We start from the raw sequence: 22,709 nt of genomic DNA on the forward strand, positions 1-22,709 counted from the left end.
GGGATGTGAAGTGCTTTTCACCATAATCCCTATTCTACATAAGAGTAGCAGTAGATAACAGCATTGAAAGGGTGGCTGCAAACAAGGGTTGATATAATCAATAATTCTGCTTCCTAAAGCTAGTGTGATGCTATTTTGATTTTATTTTCATTGACATATTTTAATTTAAACTCGTGATCAGGGTATAGCAGCACCACGATTGAAGCCGATCACAAGAGCAGAATCAAGTGATAGAAATAATTAGTTTAAAACTAAAAAGACTATTTTGCTTGGTTAATAAAGAACTTGTTGTGCTTACAGGCATATTGTATATTCAGAATTAAACCAATCAAAAAAATGTTCTGAAGACCAAGACCTAGCTTCTCCATAAATGTATTACCTACCTGGTAGCTGCAGCTAGTCTGGCTAAAGGAAAAGGACCAATTTCACTGGCTGCAGTGACATCACATGGCTTCTGTTCTGACTGTGAGGTCACCGGACCGGTCCTTAAAGGGACACAAAACCCAAAAAATGTCTTTAGTGATTCAGATAGAGCATACATTTTTAAACAACTTTCCATATTACTTCAATTATTTAATTTGCTTCATTCTCTTGTTATCCTTTGCTGAAAGGTTTATCTAGGAAAGCTCAGGAGCAGCAAAGAACCTAGGTTCTAGCTGCTGATTGGTGGCTGGAAAAATATACTGATTGTCATTGGCTTACCCATGTGTTCAGTTAGAAACCAGTAGTGCATTGCTGCTCCTTCAACAAAGTATATCAAGAGAATGAAGAAAAATGGATAATAGGAGAAAATTAGAAAGTTGCTTTAAATTGCATGCTATATCTGAATCACGAAAAAAAAAACGGTTTCATATCCCTTTAAGCTGCACGCAATCTAGCTGCTACTCGAGCCAGGTTTATGTGACTTATGACTGTAGGGAAGAGAGGGTCTGTCCCGTCCGGTCATGTGTGAATTATGATGATGTGTCTGGAAAACCCGGACAGTGTCGGCATTTATCGATGTGCAGCGGACATGATCCACTATATTAGATCATGTCTGCTCGCACAATCATATATGCCCCATAATCTGTAAATTCCATTGAATTGGTTAGTATGACTTCAAACTTGAAAAAGGAATACTTCTGAAAGTCCAATAAAAAAAGTATCATTGCTCAATGTAATACTCTTGTTATTTTGTTATCTAAATCACTGGACTAACACGGCTACTCCATTCAACGTGTATATATGCGTGTATATATATATATATATATATATATATATATATATATAATTGGTGGAGAGAAATAAATAGACTATCCTCTCCAGCACTCACTAATTCCTAAATATAATAAATGGATTAACCACTGAAGAAAAACAATTGGCACAATAGAAAATTGTTAATAATATCAGTCAATATCAGGGCTGAATACTGACCGCTACGGTGAACTGCACTGGATCCCTTAATGGCGGTATGAGAGAGTGCTGGAGAGGATAGTCTATTATGCTTTTTTTAACCATCCCCTTGCACTGATTGCCTGTAAATAATTTAAACACAGGGAATTGAACTAATCCATTAATGAGGAGTACTGGTGGGTGCTGACAACACAATATTTGTCTTTATATATATATATATATACTGTATGCAATCCAAGCGCTATTTATGACGCGTGCAACAAGCCGAAACAACCCGAAATTACTAGCGTGCAAAAGTTAACACACCACTTGTAATCTAACCCACTCAAGTGGGAACGTTAATTAGCGCTCCACTTGTAATACGGCCTTTATATATTTTTAAATTCTTTATTTTTGAGTTTTTATAAAATTTGAAACATTTTAGACTAAATTGTTTTGTGAGCTGTTAGTTTCTATGTTTTTTTTTTCTTCAAAATATAATGAATTTGTGCAATTTGTTTTTGTAGTTTAAAAATGCATTCAAAAGTATTAGGCCCCAATTTTCTTACTTTCTGATGCATCCAACCTCTTCCTACTACAGTGGTAATCAATGTTTACAATTCATGCGCAGGGTGCAAACACGAACACTAATGGCTTTTAAATAGCTAACATTTCCCAGATAGGAACAAACATGTGCTTAGACTTACATTAAAAACATTTTTTATTTAATACCAACTTTAATGTCACTACGTTTTTACATCTTGATCCAATTAGAAGCAATTTTGTTTTGTAAAGATACAGATATAGCAGCAGAATACAAATATGCGGTTTTACTTGAAAAAACCCACACGTGTAACTGTGTTATAGGCAGGCGGTCTTCAGTGCCTTAAATTATCATAAAAATGTTAATAATTTAGAAGGTAATTTTATTTATGACTGATATACTAAATCCAGTTGTAAAAAATATTCTTTTCTCAGCAGGGTAGGATTTATAGAGGGATAATAAAATCTGTTTAATATTACACTCTAGAATAAAAAAAAAATAATTGAGATGTAATGAGATGAAATTTCTACCATGTAAGATAAAAAATGTACATATAAATATATATATATACGTGTGTATGTATGTATCTCTCTCTCTATATGTATATATATATAAATATATATATATATATGTGTGCTTGTGTGTATGTATGTATCTCTCTCTCTCTCTCTCTATATATATATATATATATATATATATATTTATCTCTTTTTATATATATATATATATATATATATATATATATATATACTGTATATATCTCTCTCTATATATATATATATATATATATATATATATATATATATATCTATATATACTGTATATATATCCATCTATCAATCTATCTACCTATACTGTATATATATCCATCTATCTATCTATCTATATATTTATTTATATATATATATATATATATATATATATATATATATATATATATATATATATATATATATATATACTATCTATCTATCTATCTATCTATCTATCTATCTATCTATCTATCTATCTATATATGTGTATATATATATATATATATATATATATATATATATATATATATATATATATATATATATATATATATATATATATATGTATATAATTTCTGAAGTGTCTTTTTGACTCCATCTCTTTTTCTTAATAACTAAAAATACCTTAATCTCATTTTGTATTACAGTGATGCTTTACCATAAAAATCTCTAATTGACATATTTTGTGCAAATGCAATGATTATGTATGATGATTGCTTAGACGCTATGTAATCAAGAAGTCCCTCCATGCTGGTGTTTGCAGTGTTCTATACCATTATCTTTAATTTAAAAAATATGACAAAGATAAAAATTTACTGTTCATATCCTTGTAGAGTACGATATCTGCCAACATTTTTTTTTCCAATACGCTTGTAGTATGATCTACCGGGCTTCTTGACTCTTGAGAACACAGTCTGAAAACTAGTGTCTAAGAAATTAGATTTAATACGAGATGCAAAATGAAGAGGCACAAGCTACCAGCTACGTACCATATCTTGACATATTCTTTTATAGTTCTTTTAATCTTGTGGCTGCCAGAGGGTTTGGAAGCACATGGTTTAGTAATTTATTTCTGGGCCCTCTAGCATCGGAATATAGTTTTGAGAATTTATTTATATTTCATCAGATTATTGCATTGATCCTACTCCCTCCCTTGTCTGATGCCCTAATTTTTTTTTTCTTCTTCTATGTTTATCAAAAAATTCTAACTTATGTCTTGCAGCTGGATCAGCTTTTTTAAACCCAGAAGAAGAATGCGGAACAGAGATGGACAATGAACCCCAGTTAACATTCTACACAGACCCTTCACGCAGCAGAAGACGGAGCAGAGGTCAGTAACCTTTATTATGAGCCATTGGTGCTTGAAGTGTAATTTATTATGGTTCTTTATTAAAAAAAAAATGCCTGTAAGGGAGGTTTGAGGGTTTAATGTTGATGGATATATTTGTCTACATGAAGGAAAAAAAAATAGGTAATACAATAATTTCTGTTGATTTTTGTGAATATTAAATAAATATTTGACATTTGATACAGAATTCTTGCAGTTTAAAGTTTGGATTTTTATTTCAGTCATTGTAGTAAATTTTATTTGTATGATATTTCCAGCAGTGGGCTCCCCTCGCAGTCCTGTAAACAAGATGACATTGACGCTCATTAGCGTGACCAGCTGTGTCATTAGTTTGGTGTGTTCCTCCCATATCAGCTGCCCTCTCATAGTGAAGATAACTCTCCATGTTCCAGAACATCTCATTGCTGATGGTATGTACATGACTGTAAAGAAGTATGTCCTTGTCAAAATGTCAATAGGAAGACAATGTGGTTATATCTAAGTGCTCAGATGTATATACTATCACTAGAAAGCATTAGTGCCCTTGAATGAACCAATTATTAATAAAAAAAAAAAGAGTTAAACTGTATATAAAAATAAAATGTAAAATGGTTGAAATAAAAATATTCCTAATACATAGGGCTCAAAGGATTAACAGCAGATGCTGCTTTTCAGCCCTTGCAAGAAACATTTAAGCCTGATTTCCACAATGTAAGAAGCAGACGTCACCCAACACGTTTGTTCTGGGTGATTGACAGGCCCTACTCTCGAGTCATTGGTGGTTTGTGCCATGGTACACCTGGAAAGAGGATGTACAGTGTCTGCTGCCTGTTAGCTAAAAGGAGTACAGACAGGTTCCCATGTCAGGATTTTGTCCGTCCTCTGATTGATACATGTTTATGCCAAAATAAGGGATAGATCATATGAAAGTCACTGAAATTCTATAAGGTTAAAGAAAATCAATGTTCTCTAGCCTCTTCAAACCATCAATAAGCATGTTTAACTTTTATTTCTCACCCTCTTATATATACAAACAATGTTTTCTATTCTGATTTGTTAATAAGATTAGTCCTTCAGGAGTTGGATAGATTTTAATTGGGTTAAAGTGACATTTAATTGTTGGGGAACAACTATAGTAGCATGGTCGGGGCCTTTGATGCAGTATTCAGTGTTAGGGTTTTTTTCTGCAGCCTTGTCCCTGCTCTCACACAACCAATTATGCAAGAGCAGGGTTTGTCAATCATCCTGGATAAATGAGTTTGATATCTGGAACCTCTGGGTTTGCAGACAGATTAAGAAAGAGCTTCATAAATGGAGCCCACAATGTCTAGCATAGGATGATAAAAAATCTATATTATGAATCTTAATAGTAAATATTTCTGAAATGTTATATTTATATAGGTGTATCGAAACCACAAAATTTTATTTCATGATTTGTATAGAACATGCAATTTTAAACAACTTTCCAATTTACTTCCATTATCAAATTTGCTTTGTTCTCTTGTTATCCTTTGCTGAAGGAACAGCATTGCACTACTGGCAGCTAGCTGAACACATCTAGTTAGCCAATCACAAAAGACAAAAGTGTGCAGGCACCAATCAGCAGCAACTCCCACTAGTGTATGATATGTGCGTATTCTTTTTCAACAAGGGATACTAAGAGAACGAAGCACATATGAAATTAGAAGTGAATTAAAAAGTGTCTTAAAATGACCTGCTCTATCGGAATCATGTAAGTTTATTTTTTACTTTCCTATCCCTTTAAGAATATACTAACTGGAAGTGTAAAATGTAAACGCTTCTCTTCCAGCACAAACACTTTATATAATCACAGTTGCTATCAGATTGCACACTCTTACCTGTGACACTTCTTTTTTAATTTCCACTGAACAAGCAGTTAAAAAATATTTCACACAGTGGATACTTTGTCATTATCCTGTATTTTTACATTTGAATGAGAACTTAAAGGGACACTAAACCCAATTTTTTTCTATCGTGATTCAGATAGAGCATGCAATTTTAAGCAACTTTCTAATTTACTCCTATTATCAAATTATTTTCATTCTCTTGGTATCTTTATTTGAAATGCAAGAATGTAAGTTTAGATGCCGGCCCATTTTTGGTGAACACACTGTGTTGTTCTTGCTGATTGGTGGGTAAATTCACCTACCAATAAACAAGTGCTTTCCATGGTTCTGAACCAAAAAAATTGCTTAGATGCCTTCTTTTTCAAATAAAGAAAGCAAGGGAATGAAGAAAAATTGATACTAGGAGTAAATTAGAAAGTTGCTTACAATTGCATGCTCTAGCTGAATCACAAAAGAAAAAAATTGGGTTCAGTGTCCCTTTAATTTCTGACATTAATGAAATCTCAAAATCAATTTAATTTCCAAAAACAAATAACCTCTCTTAAAGGGATAAAAAGGTCAAAATTGAAATATGCATGGCTGCATTTCAATGCAAAATATAAACATTTGTTTTACAATATATTATCAATAGCAAAAGTTATTCTAGCAAAAGTTATTACTAATCTTCTGTGGTATATGCACATATCCTGTTAGGGTCGTGTACCAGTATTAAAACTCCATGCCTCAGAGTGTATGTGGTGGCTTCTTTGACAAAAATTAAGTCTTCACAGAAGCAATACACCTCATTACCAGTTCTCTGAACTTGAATTGTGGTGCACAGACCCCCACAGGATATGTGCAAATGATGCAGAAAAACAGTAATAGCTTTTACTAAAAGCATTTTTGCTAATGAAATTATACTTTAAAAATGCTTCTATTTCAAATTAATATGTATTTATGCACATTTTGTTTTTGACCTTTCTTTACCTCACTCTCAGGTAGATTACAAGTTTTGCGCTATAGAGGGTATTTAACGAACGCAACAAAAGTTGCGTATATTCACCCTCCATATCGCTGCCATTACGTTTTGAAAAAGCCAGCTTGTGTGTTCGATATGGTTGCGTTACACTCCATACCGCACAAAATACAAGCTCTGCATTGACGTGCTTGTGCATGCTTTTCCCATAGACATCAATGGGGAGAGCGTGTTAGAAAAAAACCTAACACCTGCGATTGCAGAATGAAAAGCTCTGTAATGCAAACCCATTGATGTCTATAGGGGAAAAAGTGTTACGTTTAAACCTAACATAAACCCCACATCTAAACACCCCTAATCTGCTGCCCCCAACATTGCAGACAGCTACATAATGTTATTAACCCCTAATCTGCCGCTCCCAATATTGCCGACACTGAAATAAATCTATTAACCCCTAATCTGCCGCTCCCGATATCGCCGCCACTATACTAAAGTTATTAGGGACAGTCAAGTCCAAAAAAAACTTTCATGTTTCAAATAGGGCATATAATTTTTTTTTTTTTTTTTTTTTTTTACCGTTTATCACTTCTATTTACTTCAATTTTTGTGAAACACTGTTGGAGTTTTTAACTTAGTATTTGAGAAAATAAAAAGAGACAACACCAACAAAGACAACAAGAAAGAGGGGGGAGAGAAAAAAAAAAAAAAAAAACATTTCTCTCCTCCTCCCCCCACCCCCACCCGCGCCCGCCCCCCACTACCAGGCGCCCAATTGCACTATTTCAGAGCTTTGAAATGGAGTTATCATATACTCCATTTCTGCCAGAGAAAAACTTTTAATGAATTTAGACCATTTGCTAAAAAAAACTGCAATTTCTTGCTCTGAGTTCAGATCTGTAGCAAGTTGTTCGATCCGATATTGTTTTTTAAGGTAGTTCTTTACTTCATTCGTTGTGGGTATAAATCTGGTTTTCCATTTTTTAAAAATCAAGTTCCTCGCAGCTAAGATAACTAGGTTCACTAATTTGGCATCTCTGAAGTCTTCCTTATTTCTTGACAGAAAGACTATGGTTAGTAGATTAAATTTAAACAAATCGGTTTTCACCCTTTTTAATAACCAGAATTCTAATCTGTACCAGAATTGTTTGATTTTAGGGCATGCCCATGCCATGTGTATTAAATCTGCGGCCAACATGCTACATTTTGGACATATATTGAATTCCTTATTGTTCCATCTGTGAGCCTTGTCTGGTGTATAATATATTTGATATAGGACCTTTATGTGGGACTCTCTCCAAGTTTCAGAAATAGTGGAATTATGGAGGAGTGTCAGGGATCTCATAATGTGTACTTCCTTATCTATGCTCATAGATAATTGATCTGACCATTTTTGAGCTAATTTCTCTACATTACTGCCGCCTTCCTTAGAGTTAAGATAGGTATACCATGGGGATATCGAACATTGACCTGCCTTAATCAAGATTGGCCATGATTCCAATTTCCCCCAGGTCCATTTCCAACTAAATTGGGCTCGTAGTTGGCTAGTATAGTGCCTGGCTTGCAAGTAAGCAAAGAAATCTTGGTTGTCAAGATTGAATTCCAGTTTCAATTCTTGGAAAGTTTTGATAGTTCCTGAGTCTAAATGGTATAGCTGTGTGATACATTTAAGCGCTTGTTCCTGCTATCTCTTCAAATGTGGAGCTTGAGAGCCCTCTTGAAATTCTGGGTTCCCTATGAAGGTTTGGTATCTAGGGATATTCGTGTTTATTCCCATTAATGCTCCGATCTTTTTCCATGCCTGTATTATTATGTATATAGTTTTAAGGGTCTTCACCTGTTTAGGAATTAGATGAGCAGGTGTATGTAGTAATGATATTGGCTTCAGAGGATAAATTATGCTGTTCTCTAACCTGTTGTCCGTAAAATAATCGGCTTCTGCTATCCAGTCTGCCGCAATTCGACCTAGGAAAACTAGATTATATAAATATAGATTAGGAAGGGCTAGTCCCGCAAATTGTTTTGCTAGATATAATCTCTGCAACGAGATTCTAGGTTTCCTTGTCTGCCATATGAATTTGCGGAGCGCCTTATTGAATTTCTTAATGTCTTGTGCTTTTATGAACAATGGAAGATTCTGTAGAATGTATGTTATCTTCGGTAGGATTACCATTTTGTATAGGGCAGTACGTCCAGAAAGGGAAAGAGGCAATTTCTGCCAGTCTCTCATTAATGTAATTGCGTTTGCAATCGTTGGGGTTATATTTAGGGAGTACCACTCTTGAGGATTGGATGAAACTATAATCCCTAGGTATCTAAATGAATCTATAACTGTCTTAAATGGGTTGTTTATTTGAGAGGTATCGGTCTTTCTTAACCAGAGCAGTTCTGTCTTTTGTTTATTCATTCTATACCCTGCAAAATATCCGAATTGTTCAATTATGTTAAGTACTATTGGAATATTCTTGGCAGTGTTGGAAACATATACTAGCAGATCGTCCGCATATAGAGCCACTTTCAGTTCTTTGTTGTAAATTTTAATTCCTTCAATATGTTTTCTGATTTTTATAGCTAGGGGTTCGATCGCCAAGTCAAACAGAAGTGGCGAAAGCGGGCATCCCTGCCTCGTGCCTTGCCCTAGTCGAATCCTCTTAGACTCCTGCCCATGCATTACTAGTATAGATGATGCCTGGGAGCATAGATTGTTTACTAAATTTAAGAATTTCTCTTGAAATCCATATTGTTTCAATGTGTTTAAGATATGGTCATGGCTGACTCGGTCAAACGCCTTCTCAGCATCGATTGCTATTACCGCTGCATCACGATTCTGACCAGGCTTGCCTTCACTATTTTTAAAATAATCAATGAATAAGAGCAGTTGTCTAATTTTAGATGAGGAACTTCTTTTAAGAAGAAAACCTACTTGATCGCTGTGAATCACCTCAGATAAGCCTTTTTGCATTCTTTTGGCCAAAATTGAAGCAAATATCTTATAGTCCGTGTTCAACAATGCGATAGGTCTATAAGATTCTCTGCATTGTGGATCTTTCCCTGCTTTAGGTATGAGGATGGTATGTGATGCTAGGAAACTGGGAGGTATTTGGTTATTCTGTTGAAACAGGTGGTTATAAAGGATAGTTAGTTGAGGAACAATTACTTTGTCCAGACTTTTGTAAAATTCGTTTGGCAAAGCGTCAGGACCTGGCGCTTTTTCACCTTTCAGAGCTTGAATTGCCTGCATTACCTCTAATTCTGTTATTGGAGCGTTCAATGTCAAATTAAAATCAGGAGAGATTTTTGTAATATTAATGTCTTCCCAAAAACTTTCCCTCATATTTATATTGACTGGATCAGCCGCGTATATTGAGTTATAATATTGGAAGAATGATTCAGTTATTTCCTCTGGTGAGGTAAGTAGTTTGCCGTTAATTTGTATTGCTTCAATTGTTTTCGAAGATTTCGAGTTTTTTACTAATTTCGCCAACATTTTACCTGATTTATTGCCAAATTTGTAAAGATTTGATTGGTATCTTAAGTTTGCTTGTGTAGAATTCAGGACTAAGAAAGTATCTCTGTCCTCTTTGGCCTTAATGTACCTCTTCCAGTTCTCATCTGAAGAGAGATTCAAATATCTATTGTAGGCATTAGTTACCGTGGCGATTACTTGTGTCTCTCTCAGGCGGGTTTCCCTTTTAATATTCGCTGTGTATGCAATTATGTCCCCCCTTAGTACCGCTTTTGCTGCTTCCCATAGAATTACTGGGCTGGAGACTGAATTTTTGTTATTTTGAAAATAATCTTCCCATTTTCCTTTAAGCCAATCTCTAAACTTTGCATTTTTAATCAAGTACTTGGGAAAAAAGAAGCTTTGTCTTTTAACAGCAATGTTTTTATCTGGGATATATAGTGTGATTGGTGCGTGATCAGAGATCAGAATATCTGCAATTTGTGCTTTAACCCCTCTTTGATATAAACTATCATTGATTAACATAAGGTCAGTTGTTTTGGAGTAGCATGTGTAATTTTTGCTGTCAGGGTTTTGTACCCTCCAGACATCTCTGACTGCTAAGTTCCGCATAATTGATTTAAATATTTTGCTTTCTAGCTTGTCTTTCTTATTTATTTTCTGTGCTACTCCGAATCTTAGTCTGTCTAGAGGGGCTCGCGGGGACATATTAAAGTCCCCTGCTATGATTATATGCCCTTCCGCCACTTCCAAAACTTTTGATTGGAGAGAGTCCCAAAACCCATATTCAATTATGTTAGGTGCATACAGATTACATATAGTGTATGTTAAGTTTGATATCTTTAATTTTAATATTATAAATCTACTAAGCGGGTCGATCCATGTGTCTACTTTTTCATAATTTAATTTCTTCCCTAAGAGAATAGCCACTCCCTTTTTCCTTTTGATTGAGGGAGCAAAGATGCATTCGGCCACCCAGGAAGATTTTAGCTTTAGTGATTCTTCAATGTTAAGATGTGTTTCTTGGATTAGAGCTATGTGGGTGTTTATTTTCTGTAAATGTGCCAGTATTGTTTTTCGTTTAGTTGGTGAAACAATCCCACCTATGTTCCATGAGGTAATTTTAATATCTTTATTCATAGATTGGTTTTTATTCTATAGGGAGCAATATTTGTGAGAAAGTTAATTTTGTGCAGTGGAGGGCACATGAGGGCATATAATTTTAAACAACTTTCCAATTTAATTTTAACACCAATTTTGCTTTGTTCTTTTGGTATTCTTAGTTGAAAGCTAAACCTAGGAGGTTCATATGCTAATTGAAGGCCGCCTCTAATCTAAATATATTTTGATAGTTTTTCACCACTAGAGGGCATTAGTTCACGTGTTTCATATAGATAACATTGAACTCTTGCATGTGACTTTTACCATGGAGAAAGCTCTGATTGGCTAAAATGCAAGTCTGTCAAAAGCACTGAAACAAGGGGGCAGTCTGCTGAGGCTTAGAAACAAGGTAATTACAGAGGTAAAACGTGTATAATTATAACTGTGTTGGTTATGCAAAACTGGGGAATTGGTAATTAAGGGATTATCTATCTTTTAAAACAACAAAAATTCTGGTGTTGACTGTCCCTTTAACCCCTATTTCCCTGCACCCCAACATCACCGCCACTAAATAAAGCTATTAACCCCTAAACCTCTGGCCTCCCACATCACTACCACTAAATAAACCTATTAACCCCTAAACTGCCAACCCCCCACATTGCAATAACCTAAATTAAACTATTAACCCCTAAAACTAACCCTAAACCTAATCCTAACCATAAACCACCCCCTAACTTTAACATAATTAAAATAAAGCTAAATAAACGTTACAATTATTAATTTAATAATACCTATTTAAAACTAAATACATACTTACCTGTAAAATAAAACCTAAGCTAGTTTAGGTTTTATTTTTATTTCACGGGTAAATTTGTATTTATTTTAACTCGATAGACTAGTTAGTAAATAGTTATTAATTATTTGCTAACTACCTAGTTAAAATAAATACAAACTGTGAAATAAAAACTAAGCTGCCTTACACTATAACCTAACATTACAAAAAATAAAAAACCTACCATTACAAAAAATAAAACACTAAAATTACAAAAAATAAAAAACCTTAAAAAACACTAACCCCTCTATAGGTTCTCACAGTTGCTGAAGTCCCGCTTGAACGATCTTCGTCCCGGCAGCTTCATCTTCATCCAGGCGGCTCCATCTTCATCCATCACAGAACCGCCATATTCTTCATCCCTGCGGAGGCGGAGCGGTCGATGCATGGAGTTTCAAGGCGGAGGTCCATCGATCCGATGTGGAGGTCTTCTAATGCGATCATCAATAGGATGTTCAAATCAGCCCATAGGATTTAAGCAGCTCTTATTCCTATTCGCTGGTTCGAATCAGCCAATAGGAATGAGAGCTGCTTAAATTCCCTAATTTCTATTGGCTGATTTAATTTTTTCAACCAATAGGAATTCAATGGTACTCCCAAAATAAAAGGGGTACCTTACATTTCAATCCTTAGTGTGCAGCGGAACTCCACGTCGGATCAATGGACCTCCGCCTCTGTGAATCGACCGCTCCGCCTCTGGTCCCGCGATGGATGAAGATGGAGCCGCCGAGATGAAGATCGTTCAAGCGGGACTTCAGCGACTGTGATTATCTAAAGAGGGGTAAGTGTTAGGGTTTTTTTTAAGGTTTTTTGGGTGTTTTTATTTCTAGATTAGTGGTTGGACTTTTCTTAAAAGAGCTGAATGCCCTTTTAACAGCAGGAAAAAGAGTTGAATGCCTTTTTAAGGGCAGTGCTCATACAAATGCCCTTTTCAGGGCAATGGGTAGATTAGGTTTTTTTAGTTAGATTTTTTTATTTTGGGGGGTTGGTTGGGTAGTGGCTTTTACTTTGGGGGATCTATTTTTTTTAAAATAGCTGATTTCCTTATGACAATGCCCTACAAAAGCCCCTTTTAAGGCCTATTGCTAGTTTATTGTAGGCTAGGGGGTGTTTTTATTTCGGGGGGGGGCTTTTTATTTTGATAGGGCTATTAGATTAGGTGTATTTTTTATTTTGGATAATTTCGTTTGTTTATTTTTTTTAATTTAGTATTTTTTATTTTTTGTAATTGTAGTTTTTTTTTTTTAGTAGGGTTAGGTTTTTATAATTTGTAATTTAGTTTATTTAATTTGTAATTTAGTTTATTTAATTTGTAGTTTATGCCAACGCTTAAATATCTCCTTGGGCCAGTTATGTTTAATTTATAGTTTAAATTTATTTTTATTTTATTTCACAGGTAGGTTCTTATTTATTTTAAGATAGGGATCTTGTAATTTTAATATAAAGTTAGGGGGTGTTAGGTTTAGGGGTTACTAGTTTAATTTAGTTTTTGGTGATGTGGGGGGCTGGCTGTTTAGGGGTTAATAGGTTTATTTAGTGGTGTGATTTGGGAGGCCAGAGGTTTAGTAACTTTATTTAGTGGCAGTGATGTCGGGGATCGGCGGAATAGGGGTTAATATATTATAGTGTGGGCAATGTTGGGGTGTGGGTGAATAGGGGTTAATATATTATAGTGTGGGCAATGTTGGGGTGTGGGGGAATAGGGGTTAATAACTTAAGTATAGTTGCGACGATGTCGGGGAGCAGCGGAATAGGGGTTAATACATTTTATTAGTGGCAGCGATGTGGTGAGAGTCAGATTAGGGGTTAATAACTTTAATATAGTGTTTGCAATGCGGGAGGGCCTCGGTTTAGGGGTTAATAGGTAGTTTATGGGTGTTTAGTGTACTTTGTAACACACTAGTTAGGAGTTTTATGTAACAGTTTTGTTGCGCAAAACTCATAACTACTGCTCTCAGATGGTGGTACGGATCGTGTCGGTATAGGGTGTAACGCAAGCTTTTTAGCCTCACCGCAAAACTCGTAATGGCAGCGCTATGGAAGTCCCATGAAAAAATTTAATTTTTTTTTAGTGTGGGACTGACGTTGCGTTACAGGCTAAAAGGTTTGCGGTACAGCTATACCAACAAGACTCGTAATGGCTGCTTTGCTGTTTTAACGCTGAGATGGCAATTTTATTCATCGTTAAAAGACGAACGCACAACTCGTAATCTACCTGTCTGACTTTAAATTCTAAAATCAAATTTAATATGGAAGTTACTCTTAAACAGCTTTTATAAAAACTGCTGTAGACATTCTAAAACCCCTATTGTGTGATGGATGATACCCTGCTGTCCTCCTGACCAATGAGGTTTGTTTGTATTCTGTGAGGGTTGAGGAGGAACCATTTGGGGATGAGGAATAGTCAAGAGATAGAGACCTCCCTTTATTACTAGTGGTGCAGAGGAAGCCCTTTAAGGATAAACCTAATTGGCCATCTTTTACAGAATAAAGTTTGCTCTGTCAATTCAGAGGTCTTACTCTCAGAGACTGGTGATTATCCTTGCTCCATAGATAGTTGTTGCAATACACACAAAACCCCTCATATGAAAGAGATTACCCCTTTTTAAGTGATTTTAAGTGAGGGACACACACCCCTCTAGGTAGCAGATGATTGTCTTATAAATGGTAATCACTTATTTACTAGGTAATTTTAGTGTACTCTGGACTCTAATAAGGACCCTGGAACCTTTATATAAGCACTTGAATAGTCAAATTATTCAGTTTTTGAAAGAGAAACGCCCCTTTCTTAAAGAAGAAGTCACATTCTGATGTGAACACCATAGCAATAGTGATCATCTGATGCAGCAAAAGGCATATGGAGCAAAAATAGATATGTAAATATTTTACAGTTCCAAACTGCCTAAATTGATTTGCAAGAGTGTTTTCTAAGTGTTGCAATTGAAATGATTGTTTGTCTGTGTTGGTTTGCATAAGATTTACAAGATATTATGTATTGATCATTCACAACTTTATATATTTATAACAACCGCTAAAAATGTACAAATACACAGTACCAAGACAATGCAATAGCACTTACTTTATATTTGACATTAGTAGTAGAAGTTAAAAGCACAGTCAAGTAAAAATTAAACTTTCATGATTCAGATAGGGCATGCAATATTAAACAACTTTCCAATTTACTTTTATCATCAAATTTGCTTTGTACTCTTGTTATTCTTTGTTGAAAGCTAAACCTATGTAGAATGATAAGAATGTTACCTCTTATCTCAGTGCATTTTGGAAGTTTTTCACAGTTTGGCAGTGCTAGTTCATGTGTGTCATATAGATAACACTGTGCTCACTCCTGTGGAGTTATTTATGAGTCAGCACTGATTGGCTAATAGACACATGCATTCAGAGGTTTCGTTCACCTCCGAATGCAGAAGACGGTTGCTCTTCATGCAGCTCGGCTATTTCCGTTGCCGCATTTATTCTTGTGCAACAGCAATGCACTTATATCTGGATTTGGATAGATTTTAGTGCATTCCTAAAGCACAAGAATAAATGCGGAAATGAAAATAGCCGATTGACACTAAGAGACCTTCTTCTGCATTCGGAAGTAGATTGTCACTTTAATCCAATTTGCTCTCCCCCTGTATCATCTCGAAGCCATCAGCCAATCACAATATTCATATATACTGTGTACATGCTCAGTAAGAGCGGAAGCATATAAATAGAATGTGCACATTTTTCATATGTATATTGGAAAGTCTTTTTTTAATTGCAAGCTCTATATAAGCAATGACATTTTAATTTTGGCTTTGGCCCTTTAATTGCCGATATATACTAAATGTATTTAAAATCTACATTAATGTCTCCTGCATTTTATAATCGTAAATCTTAAGACCAGGTCAAATTGTGTTTTGTTGGAAAGAGGCATATATCGTTTTGCTGGAAAGGGGCATATATTGTTTTGTTGGAAATGGGAATATATCGTTTTGCTGGAAAGAGGCATATATTGTTTTGCTGGAAAGGGGCATATATCGTTTTGTTGGAAATGGGAATATATCGTTTTGCTGGAAAGAGGCATATATTGTTTTGTTGGAAATGGGAATATATCGTTTTGCTGGAAAGGGGCATATATCGTTTTGTTGGAAATGGGAATATATCGTTTTGCTGGAAAGAGGCATATATCGTTTTGCTGGAAAGGGGCATATATCATTTTGTTGGAAATGGGAATATATCGTTTTGCTGGAAAGAGGCATATATTGTTTTGTTGGAAATGGGAATATATCGTTTTGCTGGAAAGAGGCATATATCGTTTTGCTGGAAAGGGGCATATATCGTTTTGTTGGAAATGGGAATATATCGTTTTGCTGGAAAGAGGCATATATTGTTTTGTTGGAAATGGGAATATATCGTTTTGCTGGAAAGGGGCATATATCATTTTGTTGGAAATGGGAATATATCGTTTTGCTGGAAAGGGGCATATATCGTTTTGTTGGAAAGGGGCATATATCGTTTTGCTGGAAAGGGGCATATATCGTTTTGTTGGAAAGGGGCATATATCGTTTTGTTGGAAAGGGGCATATATCATTTTGCTGGAAAGGGGCATATATCGTTTTGTTGGAAAGGGGCATATATTGTTTTGTTGGAAAGGGGTATATATTGTTTTGCTGGAAAGGGGCATATATCGTTTTGTTGGAAAGGGGCATATATCGTTTTGTTGGAAAGGGGCATATATTGTTTTGTTGGAAAGGGGCATATATTGTTTTGTTTGAAAGGGGCATATATCGTTTTGTTGGAAAGGGGCATATATCTTTTTGCTGGAAAGGGGCATATATCGTTTTGTTGGAAAGGGGCATATATCATTTTGTTGGAAAGGGGCATATATCTTAAATATAAGGAAAGAGTCTGGACACTTTCTCACCCTCTTAGCCTTTCAAGTAAGACTAAGATCTCTCAACTTAGTCTAATTAATTTTTATTTAGGAACTTCAGGAATGTGAAAGGCGCTGGGAAGCTGAGGGTTAATATAGATGAGTCAAAATGACTGTTAATAAAAAGTGTCTGTGACTATTCGTGAATTTTGGTAAATTAAAGATTTGTTGTTTAACAAGGTTTAAATATGGGTGAATTATATCACATATGAAGTAGAAACAGTTATTCATATAGCAAATTCCATTAGGATAATCAACCCAACAACTAGGTAAAATAAACAAATGAGATTTAATAAAAAGATTTTTTGCATATAAAAGATACAGTAAAATACGGTTGTGGCCACAACTACAATAAAAAATGATAATTCGAAGACAGTATCAGAAATATACACAGTGAATGTGTTGTCTTGTTAAAATATTCCTTATAGGCTTTAGACTGACATATCGTTTAGGATTTATGATTTTAAACACTTAATAGTGGAAATAAACATTAGTAGCTAAGGAATTTTGCAATCAATAGTGAAGTATAGTATTTGGTAGTGAAGATATTTGAAAGTCTTATGAACGGTAATCATAAATTAATTTCTTGGTAATTCCGGTGGTGTTAGTGCTTAGTATCAACGTTCCAAACACTCCTATGCTTATAGCACAAGAGGTTACAGGTGATGTGAGAACAAATTAACAATTCTTCAGTGTCAGGTTTTTTTCAAGTGATGCAATTTGTATCCAAAATAAAAGGTGACTTTTCTCAATACAATTGTTACTTGTATCCAAGTGTAACTTTTTTTCTAATGTGTAACTTTTTTTCTAATGTGCAGTGTTGCTCCGGTTATATAATATATGCAGCTGTGTGTTACGTGGGAGACGATAGTTGGTTCAAAGTCAGTTGTTAATATTCACAGTGTTTCAAGTCCGATAATCTATCGGTATGTTTCTGTAGATGTTATTATCCTTATGAACGAAGTGCAATAGATATGGCTTGAGACAGACTTACCTGGCTGCGCTCCCTGGCCGGCGTTATCCTTGCACGGCGGAAGTACTTGCAGCCGCTTCACTGTCGGATGTAGCCCTGTTGATTCTCCGCTGGTTTCGTAAGGTGCTATGCTGCGTGATATTCCTCCTGTAGTTGGCAACTAGCAACTATCTTGGGATGAGTGAGTTGCAAACAACAACAGATCTACAGATACTTCTACGCGTTTCAGCACACTTGGTGCCTTTATCAAGATATTTTACTGTGGATTGTTTGGAGCCTTTTGAAGTGTTTTCGGTACCCGTATGTAGGACCCGTATGTAGAAAACATGGTCTTAGAGGTAGTTGTATCGTTATTTCTAAAAAAGACTTATATGTTTAAGACAATATCGGTACTTAAAGGGACGTTATGAATTTTCCTTAACTTAAAATTTCACATTTTTTGCTATATGAATATTGTTTTAAATTCCTTTGTTAACCAACAATTCAAATATATTTGTTGAATTACTATGTATATATCTTAATTGAATAGAATAACTTTAAAATAAACCTTACTTGTATATTATGATTTGTAAAAACGGGAAATGAATGGTATAAAATCGGGAATAAATGGTATAAAATCGGGAATAAATGGTATCAAATCTATAAACCTGTTTAATTGTTTATAGTGTATATATGTAAGAATTCTTACTTTGCCTAAGTTTTGCTATTTGGAGGTTATAATCAATTTTTGATATATGTATCTGAGATGTATCTAGTTGTTATATGAAATTAATTTTTAGATGAATTCATTTGAATGGGGTGATGAAGGACTAGTTCTATAATGCACCCTTCGCTTAAATAAAGGGATTGAGATCTAATTCTGCGTTGAGCCCTCCTGGGATTAATGATGAAAAGTTTACTATCAATTCAGCTTCTACTAAGAGTAATTTTTTTGTTGTCCCCCCCCTCTTTTAGATAATATTTTCCTAAGGCCCCAATATAATAACCCTTTGGTGCTCTGATTGTGTTCTTTTTTGAAATGTAGGGATAGTTGGTGATCTTCAAAGCCTCTTTCAATATTATTCAGATGTTGTCTTATTCTATCTTTGAGAGTTTGTCCCGTTTGGCCTAAATATTGTTTTTTACACGGACATTGGATTAAATAGACCACATTTGTGTCAGTACATTTTATGGTGTCTTTAATTTTCAATTTGAAACTAGAGTTTGTAGATTCAACCATTTTGCTCCTCTTACTGAATTTACAGGCTTTACATTTATGGCAAGGATAATATCCTTCAAGATTATGCCCTAGAACATCTTTATTCGATTTACCTTTATTATATTCACTAGGGGCTAGTATTGCCATTAAATTTTTACATTTTCTATAAATGATTTTGGGTTTTGATTGTGCAATGTCATTTAGAAATGGGTCTTTCTGGATATAATGCCAGTGTTTATACAGAATTTTTTTGACACTCTGAAAATCTGCAGTATATTGGGTTATAAATGCTGTCTCATATGACTTGAGTTCACCTTGTGGGGTGCTTCTGTCTTTTGTTGTTAATAGAACTTTTCTGTCAGTTGTTAATGCAGTATTATGTGATTTCTTTATCAGTTCTTTGTCATAGTCAGTAAACCCCCAGGTAGGCCTATTATTTCAGGTATCAACTCTCTAACATCCAACCTTTCCCAGTATGTAGACAGATTTCTACAACCATATGTTAAAAAACTCCCTACACATCTTAAAGACTCTACACATTTTCTAAATATACTAAATCATATAGAATGGAATGAGAACTTACTTCTGGTAACCTGTGATGTAAGTTCACTATATACCAATATCCAACATAATTTAGGAATAAATGCAGTGAAACAATTTCTTCATAATGATGAATCCATACCAATTCAACAATCAGACTTCATTCTCAAATGTATAGAATTTATTTAAAAAAATAATTACTTTAATTTCAATGGGAATTATTTCCTACAAAAAAAGGGAACAGCAATGGGTACGAGGTTTGCGCCCAGTTACGCAAATTTATTTATGGGTCAATTCGAACGAACTAATATTCTTGAAACCCCCTGGAGCGCAAACCTCGTACTCTTCAAGAGATATATAGATGACCTTTTTTTTGTATGGGCTGGTGGTATAGACCTACTTGTTTTATTCATGCAAGACCTAAATAATAACTCGTGGGGTCTCTCTTTTACATACGAATACAATACCAAATCTATAAACTACTTAGATATCACAGTTGAAATTATGGAAAATCAAATAAAAACAAAAACCTACTTCAAACCAGTAGATTCTAATAATTATGTACACTTTAATAGCTGTCATAACGATCTCTGGAAACTCAACATACCCAAAAGTCAATTTATGAGACTTAGAAAAAACTGTTCTGATATACAAGATTTCAAGATACAATCAACTATTCTTGAAAACAAATTTATTGAAAGAGGCTATGACAAAGAACTGATAAAGAAATCACATAATACTGCATTAACAACTGACAGAAAAGTTCTATTAACAACAAAAGACAGAAGCACCCCACAAGGTGAACTCAAGTCATATGAGACAGCATTTATAACCCAATATACTGCAGATTTTCAGAGTGTCAAAAAAATTCTGTATAAACACTGGCATTATATCCAGAAAGACCCATTTCTAAATGACATTGCACAATCAAAACCCAAAATCATTTATAGAAAATGTAAAAATTTAAAGGCAATACTAGCCCCTAGTGAATATAATAAAGGTAAATCGAATAAAGATGTTCTAGGGAATAATCTTGAAGGATATTATCCTTGCCATAAATGTAAAGCCTGTAAATTCAGTAAGAGGAGCAAAATGGTTGAATCTACAAACTCTAGTTTCAAATTGAAAATTAAAGACACCATAAAATGTACTGACACAAATGTGGTCTATTTAATCCAATGTCCGTGTAAAAAACAATATTTAGGCCAAACGGGACAACCTCTCAAAGATAGAATAAGACAACATCTGAATAATATTGAAAGAGGCTTTGAAGATCACCAACTATCCCTACATTTCAAAAAAGAACACAATCAGAGCACCAAAGGGTTATTATATTGGGGCCTTAGGAAAATATTATCTAAAAGAGGGGGGGACACAACAAAAAAATTACTCTTAGTAGAAGCTGAATTGATAGTAAACTTTTCATCATTAATCCCAGGAGGGCTCAACGCAGAATTAGATCTCAATCCCTTTATTTAAGCGAAGGGTGCATTATAGAACTAGTCCTTCATCACCCCATTCAAATGAATTCATCTAAAAATTAATTTCATATAACAACTAGATACATCTCCGATACATATATCAAAAATTGATTATAACCTCCAAATAGCAAAACTTAGGCAAAGTAAGAATTCTTACATATATACACTATAAACAATTAAACAGGTTTATAGATTTGATACCATTTATTCCCGATTTTATACCATTTATTTCCCGTTTTTACAAATCATAATATACAAGTAAGGTTTATTTTAAAGTTATTCTATTCAATTAAGATATATACATAGTAATTCAACAAATATATTTGAATTGTTGGTTAACAAAGGAATTTAAAACAATATTCATATAGCAAAAAATGTGAAATTTTAAGTTAAGGAAAATTCATAATGTCCCTTTAAGTACCGATATTGTCTTAAACATATAAGTCTTTTTTAGAAATAACGATACAACTACCTCTAAGACCATGTTTTCTACATACGGGTCCTACATACGGGTACCGAAAACACTTCAAAAGGCTCCAAACAATCCACAGTAAAATATCTTGATAAAGGCACCAAGTGTGCTGAAACGCGTAGAAGTATCTGTGGATCTGTTGTTGTTTGCAACTCACTCATCCCAAGATAGTTGCTAGCTGCCAACTACAGGAGGAATATCACGCAGCATAGCACCTTACGAAACCAGCGGAGAATCAACAGGGCTACATCCGACAGTGAAGCGGCTGCGAGTACTTCCGCCGTGCAAGGACAACGCCGGCCAGGGAGCGCAGCCAGGTAAGTCTGTCTCAAGCCATATCTATTGCACTTCGTTCATAAGGATAATAACATCTACAGAAACATACCGATAGATTATCGGACTTGAAACACTGTGAATATTAACAACTGACTTTGAACCAACTATCGTCTCCCACGTAACACACAGCTGCATATATTATATAACCGGAGCAACACTGCACATTAGAAAAAAAGTTACACATTAGAAAAAAAGTTACACTTGGATACAAGTAACAATTGTATTGAGAAAAGTCACCTTTTATTTTGGATACAAATTGCATCACTTGAAAAAAACCTGACACTGAAGAATTGTTAATTTGTTCTCACATCACCTGTAACCTCTTGTGCTATAAGCATAGGAGTGTTTGGAACGTTGATACTAAGCACTAACACCACCGGAATTACCAAGAAATTAATTTATGATTACCGTTCATAAGACTTTCAAATATCTTCACTACCAAATACTATACTTCACTATTGATTGCAAAATTCCTTAGCTACTAATGTTTATTTCCACTATTAAGTGTTTAAAATCATAAATCCTAAACGATATGTCAGTCTAAAGCCTATAAGGAATATTTTAACAAGACAACACATTCACTGTGTATATTTCTGATACTGTCTTCGAATTATCATTTTTTATTGTAGTTGTGGCCACAACCGTATTTTACTGTATCTTTTATATGCAAAAAATCTTTTTATTAAATCTCATTTGTTTATTTTACCTAGTTGTTGGGTTGATTATCCTAATGGAATTTGCTATATGAATAACTGTTTCTACTTCATATGTGATATAATTCACCCATATTTAAA

General features: G+C 34.6%; 1 protein-coding gene across 1 annotated transcript in view; it reads left to right on the forward strand.

The window, feature by feature from the left end:
- The window catches only part of ASTN1 (astrotactin 1), an 896,761-nt gene that overhangs the window by 452,583 nt on the left and 421,469 nt on the right, over nt 1-22,709 (forward strand). Inside the window, exons 5-6 of the mRNA XM_053693303.1 lie at nt 3,671-3,778; nt 4,057-4,206. Of these exons, the coding sequence (XP_053549278.1) occupies nt 3,671-3,778; nt 4,057-4,206 (258 nt within the window). The remainder of the gene's footprint in view (nt 1-3,670; nt 3,779-4,056; nt 4,207-22,709) is intronic.

Source organism: Bombina bombina, chromosome 10 (assembly GCF_027579735.1).
Source record: "Bombina bombina isolate aBomBom1 chromosome 10, aBomBom1.pri, whole genome shotgun sequence".
NCBI classification, from domain to species: domain Eukaryota; kingdom Metazoa; phylum Chordata; class Amphibia; order Anura; family Bombinatoridae; genus Bombina; species Bombina bombina.